At 46.8% G+C, this 10750-nt stretch overlaps 2 protein-coding genes across 2 annotated transcripts; one reads left to right on the top strand and one right to left on the bottom strand.

The window, feature by feature from the left end:
• Positions 1-411: 411 nt before the first annotated feature.
• On the top strand, positions 412-2311 carry LOC135588334 (probable xyloglucan endotransglucosylase/hydrolase protein 7). Its single transcript, XM_065080409.1, has 4 exons — positions 412-660; positions 789-889; positions 979-1175; positions 1702-2311. The coding sequence occupies exons 1-4, from the start codon at positions 489-491 to the stop codon at positions 2090-2092; spliced, it is 861 nt and encodes a 286-aa protein (XP_064936481.1). The 5' UTR covers positions 412-488; the 3' UTR covers positions 2093-2311.
• A 2427-nt stretch (positions 2312-4738) lies between these two features.
• LOC103996186 (homeobox-leucine zipper protein HOX19) lies at positions 4739-6649 on the bottom strand. Its single transcript, XM_009417043.3, has 3 exons — positions 5696-6649; positions 5528-5607; positions 4739-5343 (listed from the first exon to the last, which is right to left on the bottom strand). The coding sequence occupies exons 1-3, from the start codon at positions 6173-6175 to the stop codon at positions 5052-5054; spliced, it is 852 nt and encodes a 283-aa protein (XP_009415318.2). The 5' UTR covers positions 6176-6649; the 3' UTR covers positions 4739-5051.
• Positions 6650-10750: the final 4101 nt, after the last annotated feature.

Here is a 10750-nt window from a genome sequence, read left to right on the forward strand (position 1 = left end):
CCGTCGGCAGAGGGTCCCCTGATTGGACGTGTCGCAGAATTATTGGGAGTGCAAGGTGAAAATGGAATGGATCAGGCAAACCTTTTTGTCATTGCACCGCCCGCTATCCTGCTGACATGGAACGCCACGTGAACTACTGTCCCACCCCACCATCCATCGGCGGACCTCCTCCTATCGGAAGGCAGCCGCGGAGCCCGCGGGTGGTGAGGCCCCTCCTCCCCGTGGCTCACCGCGGCGCCCGAGCCACCGGGTCCGGCATGCCCATTACCATCAGAAGAGAGTAAATTTTGAGGGGCCGGGACGGCTTGCTCTTAGCTGGAAGCCAAGGCTGTCGTGGGGGCGTTCCATTTCTATGAAGCAATCCGGGTCTCGTTCTTCCTCCCTTCTCCTCTATAAAACCCCCTCCTTCGCCTCTCTCTTTCCGCAACAAGCTCACTTCTCAGTCTTCCCATCATTGCTTCTGCTACCACTGATAGCAGTGGAAGACGATGGTTCACACCGCTGTCCTATCCGTTATCTTCCCCTTCCTCGTGCTCGTCGCATTAGTCGGCGCACGGCCGGCTACTTTCCTCCAGGATTTCCGCATCACCTGGGCTGACACTCACATCAAGCAGCTGCAAGGAGGCACCGCAATTCAACTGAAGCTGGACCCGTCCTCAGGTGATCCCGGATCGATTTCTGATGGCTAATTAGTTCTTATCACGGCATGGCATTTATTGACCGTGAACATTCATTACCTGCTGCCTCGTTTAGTGGAGGAGGATTGTAATGCTTCGCATGGCATGCAGGTTGTGGGTTTGCCTCCAACAAGCAGTACCACTACGGGCGCGTTAGCATGAAGATTAAGCTCATCCCTGGCGACTCCGCCGGAACTGTTACCGCCTTCTATGTTCGTAGCTCCTACTAGATCCCCATAGGTTCGTTCGCTCATGCTACCGCCGGTATAAGTTTTGGTTATGTGATTGTTGGTGCTTGCAGCTGAACTCGGACACCGACACCGTCCGCGACGAGTTGGACTTCGAGTTCCTGGGGAACAGGAGCGGGCAGCCATACACGGTGCAGACCAACGTGTATGCTCATGGCAAGGGTGATCGTGAGCAGAGAGTTAACCTTTGGTTCGACCCTGCTGCAGACTATCACACTTATACCATCCTCTGGAACCATTACCATGTCGTGTAAGCTACCTCTACTCTTCCCACTCCCCAAACATTGTGTCATTATTTTCAGTATCCGAACAAAGGGACCCAACAGAAGATATAGAGTAGCCTTCTCAAAGATTCCATGTCCTCGCTCCAGTAATCGAATCAAAACACCCGGTAATAGAAATCAAGAAGGCTCCTATTCCGCTCCAAAGGGAACCGATTCGGTCGATCACTCTGCAGCCGTGAGCATATTCTCCGACGTTACTAAGATAAGACCGAACCATTAAATTTCCCAACACCAGACAGCTTACATGTATGTGCAAACTATGCCAAAGCGTATTACTAAAGAACATGCTGTCTCATAGCGTGTGGACGATCTGACCTGAGTCTTCTATTCTACTGCATCCCGACTTAAATTAATGGTTACAGTCGATAGCGCTAGTTCGTGAGTAATAAATAAAATGCAGGATCCCCATTCACCAGTGTAAAGTCACATCTTTCTTAACATCATCAGTTGCTTTTCGTGATATCAATCATTGATAATGGCTGGGTTGTACAGCTTCTCCGTGGATAACGTGCCGGTCAGGGTGTTCAAGAACAACGAGCGTAGAGGTATCCCCTACCCCACGCTGCAACCCATGGGGGTGTACTCCACTCTGTGGGAGGCCGACGACTGGGCGACGCGAGGTGGACTGGAGAAGATCGACTGGGGCAAGGCCCCCTTCTACGCCTACTACAAGGACTTCGACATCGAGGGATGCGCCGTCCCCGGCCCGGCCAACTGCGCCTCCAACCCCAACAACTGGTGGGAGGGGCCGGCGTACCGGCAGCTCAGCCCGGAGCAGGCGAGGCTGTACCGGTGGGTGCGGACCAACCACATGATCTACGACTACTGCACCGACAAGTCCCGGTACCCGGTCCCCCCGCCGGAGTGCTGGGCCGGGATCTGAGCCACTGCATGCATGCATGAATCCATGGGATAGGAGCGTGCACGCGTACTTCAGCTGAGGAAGGCGTCCATGATACAATAAGTTCGAGTTGCTTGTTCCATTTTGTGGTCACAGTGCAAGGTGTAATGCTTGTCTCTGCCTGTTTACGTACTTGTTTCTGTCTTCATGTAATTTCAACCTACGCAGTAATGAACAAAGCCATCGGCCTGTTTCACATCATATATAGTTCCAACCCACAGTGCCGTGGCCTGCGGTGTTAAGGTTACCCATGACTTCGTTATCAGATGAAGTGAAAAGCTTTCATGGGTGACCACTCTATCCTTGGTTATTAATGCACGCCAAGTCTGCGTTCCAAGCATGAATAAGCTCCAGAAACCAAGGGAACCTGGAACGCAACTTTTTTATCTTCGTACTGTTTGACCATGGGGAAACAGTGGGTGTATTGCCGGAGAAGGAAAGAAGCTAGTGGGGCTTTGAGCATTAACCTATAGAGACTCATATTTGACTCGTAATTAATACATTGGACATGCATGCCGATCAAAGCCCCTTTCCCTCTGCACTGTGAATTTGGTACGCAGTTTAACCTATGTTAATTCGATTAACTGATCTCAACATAAATGTCTTGTGAGAATTAACTTTTTACAGGTTATATGTTACATTACCGACTTAACTCTCTTTAATCCCCAGCAAGTCTTGGACCACAAATAATTATATATTCTGATGCTACCCATCAACTTTCATTCCACTGTAGACTGCAAGAATCCTCGGGACACCTATAGTTCATTTCGCTATCCCTCACTTTGTCACTTTATACATAGGATTCATCATCGTGCGCAAGAACATGGCCCGTTCATTGTAGCAAAAGATCACAGAAAGGGAGTCGATCAGATCCAAAGTTTAGCCGAGTGGACAATAGGTGGTGTTGATCAGCGAACCAGAACTAGTCCGACCATCACCGACGCCCATAACGAAACTAATCGCTCAGCCCGTATCATTTTGGATGTGGATCGTTCCTATCTCCCACTCATCTCCTATTATTCGACCAGGCTCGATCTAATTCGATAGCATAGCAGATCGTCGAGAAGACCTCGCCTCGGGCTTATTTTACGACAGGCATCGCATTGCCGAGTTCTGCTGCTTTGTTTGAATTATCTTCTTGAGTTCTGATGCTCTTTCATCAATGTCGAACGTCGATAGAACACGATAAAGCCTTCGCCTTTATTGGTTAAGGACCAATATGGAGTTGATGCATCTCCCCGACTAGTCACTCGCCTTCGTCTATCTTCCTCCCTCACGTCTCCTCTTTCTTTCTCCCCCATAAAACACGCCAATCGAAATGTCAAATCACCATCTCTCTCACACAGCTCTCATATCTTTAATACCGTACACCCAATTGGGATCATCCAGCTCCTTCGGCCCTCCTTCAAGAATGCCCAATGATATAGACGACAAGCATCCTGATTCCCAAACTCTTGTCCCCTCGTAGTTCCTCAAACCGTTCATGAACCAGGCTGTCCGAGCTCTAATAATGGAAGCTGCACCAAGGCATATTCACTGTAAACAGAAACAAAGATGACGCATTCGTGCAACCTGTTGCGGCAAACGACGAAGAATAACAACGTTACTTTGCGATAGCGTGAGCGAGAGAGAGAGACTCAAGCGAAGTAAGTCTCGCACCACCACCACCACCACCACCTGTTTGGGTGTCCTTGCACCGCTGCTCCTCGTCTACAAATATATATATTGCCTCTACAAATTAGTGCTACCTTCGTCCTCTACTCTTGGGAAATATTTCGATTCTAGTTTTGCAGATTGGGTATCCCTTCCATTAAGCCTCGATGAAAAGGAGTAAGTCGTCTCTCAAATGTCACGATCAGTGTCATATGTATTATAACTAGAAGATTTCCTCGCGTTGCTTGTGTGTATATATATACAATTATTTATTTATTCTGCCCACAGATGTACTTGTAATCTTCAAAGAAAGCTTCTATATTGTTACATTAGCCAAAAGCTGACCCTAATGTCACAAGTTGACGTGACTATCCTCTTCCAATCAAGTAGGGATTTGTCACCGCCATAGAAAAAGGCAAAGCATCGGATAAGATAATTGTGATCACGCGACGCCTTGGACGAAGAGACAAAAATAAATGACTCCGTCTCCTGAATTCCAAATTCGTATCGAGACCGGATCGTGTTTCGTGGGGCCTACCGGAGATGGGTGGGGCCGAGCTTCACGTGGATGTGACCCACCAACTAGTTCTCCGTTCATAGGTCCGCGAGGCCGCCTACGTGTAATGGATGGGTGATCTTTCCATCTATCGATCAATCATTCCTTCCTTTCCCCACACGCTTTCCTCTCCTTCCTTTGCCTTCACATCTTTCCTACCATTCAACAGCCACAATCACGTGCACCATCTCGATCGGGTCCCTTCCACATTGTCCCACACAAAGCCAGGAGATCGATCGCACCGTGTGCCTCCACGAAAAGTCCGTGTCTTCCTGTGTCTTCCCCTAACCAGGCAACATGACCTGCGATAATAGCATTAAGGCTGCTCCTTCCGTGAGCATAAGAGGGAAGGTAGATGGAGTCACACGGTTGTTCGCTAATTCCAACATGTATGACACGAGTAAACAAACAACACCATATATAGTTGAGCCACGATTGGATCATAGAAAGCAAATGAGAATCTTGTCTTCTATACACAATGATTAAGACCGAGGAACATATGACGATCAAGGGACATGGGTTAACTAGTCTACCTATAGTGCTTTACAGTAGAAGGAAATTACGAGGGAGTTTTTCTTTGTTTCTTTCTTATTTAGAAAGCGCAATTGCTTGCTCAACCAAAACCAGGTAACCGGCGAGAATTGCCAAGACGTGAAGCACGTATCAAGTGTAACTCCCAAGGTCTAGAGAGAGAGAGAGAGAGAGAGAGAGAGGGGTCATAGTCACTGCTGGCTAACATTTTGCTGAGTGGATGAAAGGATTAAAGAAGTGAGGCTTCGGTGGCGCCACCGCAAAGGACTCGGCTCTGCCGCCTTTAGGGGCGACGTCGGCGGCGGCTCCGATCGTCTTGCAGGAAGGGCACATGGTGAGGCCGGCCGCCGGAAACTGCATGTAGACGGACGGCGCAAATTTGAGGGCCTTCAGCTCCTGCAGCTCCTTCTGCAGCCTCCGGTTCTCGTCGGTCAGCGACTCGCAGCACCTCTTCAGAAACTCGCAGTCAACTTCGGTCTGCTTGAGCTTGGTCCTGCCATCACACCATCGGCAGACACCATGAATCAACACTATTACGTGCGCTCATAACTACCATAAACCAAGATTTTTCACGGAACAAAAGAACAATTTCCATCTCGCTACATATGTATGCGTGTGTCTTTAGACATGCATGATTGGAACTTCTTGGAGAGTTGGAGAAGAAATTAGGGACCAACCTTGCTCTCCTATTTTGGAACCAGACTTCCACTTGCCGTGGCCGGAGATTCAATTGTTTGGCCAATGCATGCTTTTGTTTCTGATCATCAAAATAAGACTGAGTAAATAATCAGGGGAGAGAGACAGAGAGATTATTAATTGACCAAACGTATATGGTAAATACTAACAGGATTGAGGGTACTGTGCTCCTTGAACCGGTCTTCCAACAGGGCCGACTGCTCCTTCGTGAGCCTAAGCTTCTTTCTTGCACTGGCATCGTTATCGTCGTCGCAGGTACCGCCGCGAGAATCGACTCTCTCCACCTCTGCTTCCTCGTCGGCTTCCGTGACGTCTTTCTCCTTCTTAATCGTCGGACCGTAGGCAGCGGAAAAGGATGAGACCGTGCTGTGGGGAGACGACGGCCGCGCCTGACGGCCCTCCTCCGACGGCTTGTTCGCTTCAGCCCTGAGCAAGGTTGCGCTCCCGTCGACGTCATCGGAGAGGCTTAACGTGAGCGATGGCTGCTTCTGTGGCATGGAGCTCCTGAGAGGTGAGCAGGCTTCCTGCAGGCGACGGGAATTGGCCGACGACGGGGTGCTCCTTCGGCCGATGCCCAACCCAAGAGCAAGACCGGTGTCGCACGCATCGATCTCCGGGCTCATGTCCATGCTTCGCTTACTTTCTTGACTCTCCAACTCGCTACTCTATATATATTTGCCTTGGAGAAAGAGAGAGGCTAGGGCGAAGGATGGATGTCGAGGAACTAGGATTTGTGAGGGAAATGAATTGGCGATGGGGAAGGCAAACGAGAGGGGCCTATGGGATATGGAAAAATAGCTCTCTCCCACAAAGATGTATACACAAACTACAAAGGTTGACGAAGGAGGCAACCTACCTCCCTAGTACTAGAGAATAAAGGAGGAGCAAAGACCAGCTAGCTCTTTAGGACGGGAAGGTGTGGGGGAGATGACTGCGTGGATTCACATGGGAAAAGGGTGCATCGAGGTACACCAAATTATTATAACAAAGCATCAAGTGTGTGATGTTGCCTCCCCACTCTCTCTCCCTACTTGGGATCTCATTAACTACGTGTGGTACCTCCTTTTTCTTTTCCTACTTTCCTCATCCGGAACCCAACCCCCTTCCTTTCTTTTTCCTCTGCTTTTACCTCCCTCTTGTGCAGCTCGGATTTTATACTGAAATCCATGCTCGACGCGTCATGGCATTATATACGCCTCTCTACCATCTGGAACTTTGTGCCATGATACCGACTGGATTCACTATCGGTTCATCTTAACTCCGACTCATGCACTCGTTTTTTTTCTTTTACTCGCATCGAAGCATATGGATACCGGGAAAACATGATTCCATGCATCGTACGTCACCCTTAATTCCTATCTACAACGTATAATGTGTTACGTAATCTTAGTCGTTGAGCGAATCATAGAACTGCAAAAGAGCGTGGATTCCGTGATTGGAACACGTCGTCTTGGGGGTCCGGCCTCCTTGAAGACCACACATGAGATGTTGGCTCCCAACATGGAGTGGTTGCCTTGTTACACTCTGGTAGATATGGGGCTCATGTAGCTTCCGCCCTCCGTCTGTCTGCTCCTCCATCGGCCTGTGACGGTGGCGGTGAGATGGACAGCTGAGCTAATGATCAAAGCGTTAATTGCACCATCCCCTCCTTGTCTTGCTCACAAGGAGAAAAGAAGCAGGTGTGGGCTAGCTATGTCCGAGATCTGAAACACCGAATGGGAGGCCATGGGGTTTCCCAAAGATGAAGACAGAGAATGGACAGTTTCCCTAATCTAGGAGGCTGATGTTGAGCCTGGCCTTTTCACTTAAATGGTCGTCACAAATGACCATCAATAATTGCTACCTACCAACCACTTGTGATCCATAAATATATGCTTCTTTTGTTGGAGGTGCTCGTTATCCATCGTATTGCAGCGATATGCGCCGGGATCTGTGAATAATAAGCATGGAATATATACATAGAGAGAGAGAGAGTATGATAAGACATATAAATAATTAGTGTCATGTGTATATCCATATATGATAGTACTCTTTGATCACTGTTGATGTTGATCACTTCAAGTGGGCACGGTAGCTCAGATGAGCATTGACTCGAAGGTGAGCATATACAGTGACATGTCAGAGAATAATGGTTTAATCAACCACAAGGAAAGCGAAGGTGCTCCTCAATCAAAACAAATCGCATAATAATATGCCGGTGGAGGGCTTGGGAACATCGGGCGCTTGCATCCCCACTCTCTCACACCCCAACTTGCGTTCTGATGGATAAAGCTGCTGTCACCGACGTGCATGGGACGTGTCCAGCATGCACCACCGATGACCCTTCATGGAGAGGCTGTGCCCTTCCTGCCACTGGATTGATCTCATGTGGGCCAAACGGGGATCGGCAATATTGTACGCTACGCAGTCAGAACCAATCCTAATCCTTGGCTGACGACGAGCTTTACGATGCTAATACATCCTTTGGTTGCATCACCGAGCCACCGACGAAGGAGATGACGCAGGCCCACCTGATCTGGCGGTGGCCAACTCCTCGTGGGGCGGCGGCTTCTCCGTGACATCAATGCGTCCATTAGCATCTCTGGATCCGATTGATTCGACCGTCAGCTGGATTAAATCGAGGCTTCCATCCATTATAATCTCATGAACAACACTTTCTGGGATACATAATTCAAATTATTATTTTTGGACTCGGATTTGACCCCTCCAATCACATCCGTTTTCTATTGGCTTACTTGTACGTGGGTTGCAAGGAAATCCTCACCCCTCACCCTCTTCTTTGTTCTAGAGAGTCTACATGCGTGTAGACCGAGTTAACTCCCTTGTCTCGGAAGGGTTGAACCGGTCATTCCATTCCTATCTGTCTGGAACGAGCTCTCCAATGATTGCACCCTAATCTTTTGCCTCTCCCAATTTACTTGCACAACAGGTAATGACTCAACTTCTGAGGTGTTGAATGTAGAATGCCTTCTGCTTACGCACTGCCCGAGATGGATAAGTCTGATTGGAAATATCTGATGTTTCTCCGATCACTGCACTCACCCACCCGTCCATTAATCAGAATCCAACAATGACGTCCGATCTCTATCTCATATCATCCATCAACTCCGACATCATCAGTATGCCGCTGTTATTGGTCAATCCCCAACCAATCTGTCACGATTCTCACTGCCCATTGTTAATTAACACCACACACACATTCCAATCTAATTCCTGTGATGGGATCCGAATCCACTGCGATCGCCATCACCAAATAATCCCCATATCTTTGGTGGACCCTCTTTACCTCACCCGGTACTCCTGTGCACCTCTCAAAACACCCAACTTGCCCAACCTAGTCAACATATTTATCATCAACTCGAATCGAATCGCATCCATTATTCCCAAGGAACTAAATTGCAATTTGGTGTTGTTTTCCACGTTCCAAAATATGGTTTCAGGCAAACTATATGGTTTATACATCAATATCTTGCGTCCTCCACTTCTATTTTCTTGAAGAAAAAGAAAAATATGGATTTCGATCAATCCAGCCAAAACTACAATAGAAGAATCAACAAACAAACAAGAGAAGAGTGTAACAAAGAGTCTGAAGGAAAGTGCAAAGAGAGCCGTCGGCATAAAAGCATTTATCCCGCGAGGAGAATGAGAATATGGTATCGACAATAATTTTGTAGCGAGATATGGTCTTCACATCAAGTACACATCCTGCATGACGATGATGATATCAGCTTCCTGCACTCGATAAAGCTGGAGATTTCCGGTTCATCCCAATATTCCCTTAGATCATAGTCCTTAAAAGGGGACATAACTCGAAACCATTTGGAGAGGTTTTGAAGCTTATCCATTATCTGTCTAATGCTCCTTAATTTCTTTGGCATATTCTAACTGATAGTGGGTGATCGGTATCAACTTCCTTTCTTTATGCTTCTTATTTTTATCTCTTTTCATGATTTGTTTTTTCGATCTTCAATTTTGTGAAGTCTAGCTTTTGATGATTCTTATTTTCCCTTAGGTTTGTTTAGCTTGTGCTATCGCAATATACATGCATAACATCGTATACATGGTTGATTCAAGATATGTCAAGTGTTATGCAAAGGTAAATCAAGGAAAAAGGGACACAGTGTTTGCATATACCATCCAACTAAGTTTAACTTATCCCAAATCGAGGACTAGTATGCATGAGGAGCAGTTGGCAATAACTTGTAGACTGGGTTTGGGCAACAGTGACAACTCGTTGGCTTGTTCTTGAAGGATGTCTCTCCATGCCAAGCAACGCAAACCCACCACCAATCCTTTGCTTTCTCAAGTGGCTCAGTCAGTCACAATGGAAATGGAACCATCCAACGTGCCACTCGGTCAATACCTTATCATGTCACTGTTTGTCTGATCAATGTAGTTTCCGGCTACGTTCCACCTTACCTCATCTCGCTGTGCCGATATGTTTTCACTGTCAAGATTGCCACTACTCATTCATGCTAGCTTTAGGGACGCAACAACGAGAACTGAGAAGACAAGATCGGGGAAACATTCGCATTTCGATGCAACAATTTTCCCAAGACTCCCTAATATAATCAATCCTTGACAAGTCTATCACCTCAAAAGATATGCTAATCATGTAGGTATGATACATCTAATGATCGCGAGAAACAATAAGAAATGAATTTATATCGAAAAAAATTATGGGTGTAAAATCTATATAATAGTAATAAGAAGATGGTTTTCAATATAAAAAGATTGGACCGATCAGTCTGAACGAAAGCAGACCGGATGATTCCGTAATAAATCATAGGAATCAACCGAGTTCGTACGAACAACTCGGATTTCCAATGTACAAGAAAAACAATGATATTTCTGTTTTATAAATCAATGTCACGAAAGAAAGCTCATAAACAATAATTGAGTCTTTATTATTATTGTTGTTGTTGAATCCATCAAATCGGAGAAAGAGATAGTATGAGTAGGACTGGTGTTCAAATGTGCAATGCATGTAGAAATATTTGAATTAAATAAGTCTCGTTGCACCACTGGATAAGCCAATTATAATATCACGAAAACAACACTACAACGAGGAAGATAACAATAATAATCAGAGGTCCATGTACTTAATGCACGACTGTGGGATTTTAAGGTCACCGGTGGACATTAGTAGAAGAAGAAGAAGAGGAAGTAAAGATAAGGAATCGAGGAGGTGATTACGTTGACGA

Source organism: Musa acuminata, chromosome BXJ1-8 (genome assembly GCF_036884655.1).
Source record: "Musa acuminata AAA Group cultivar baxijiao chromosome BXJ1-8, Cavendish_Baxijiao_AAA, whole genome shotgun sequence".
Classification (NCBI taxonomy): domain Eukaryota; kingdom Viridiplantae; phylum Streptophyta; class Magnoliopsida; order Zingiberales; family Musaceae; genus Musa; species Musa acuminata.

Bases quoted from the DNA above. Each gene is read 5' to 3' on its own strand.
- LOC135588334 (XM_065080409.1), top strand. From the start codon at position 489: ATGGTTCACACCGCTGTCCTATCCGTTATCTTCCCCTTCCTCGTGCTC. The intron at 661-788 runs GTGATCCCGGAT...CATGGCATGCAG, and splicing joins GAAGCTGGACCCGTCCTCAG to GTTGTGGGTTTGCCTCCAAC. The intron at 1,176-1,701 runs GTAAGCTACCTC...TGGGTTGTACAG, and splicing joins TGGAACCATTACCATGTCGT to CTTCTCCGTGGATAACGTGC.
- LOC103996186 (XM_009417043.3), bottom strand. From the start codon at position 6,175: ATGGACATGAGCCCGGAGATCGATGCGTGCGACACCGGTCTTGCTCTT. The intron at 5,608-5,695 runs GTTAGTATTTAC...TTTGATGATCAG, and splicing joins AGCACAGTACCCTCAATCCT to AAACAAAAGCATGCATTGGC. The intron at 5,344-5,527 runs GTTGGTCCCTAA...GTGTGATGGCAG, and splicing joins TTCCAAAATAGGAGAGCAAG to GACCAAGCTCAAGCAGACCG.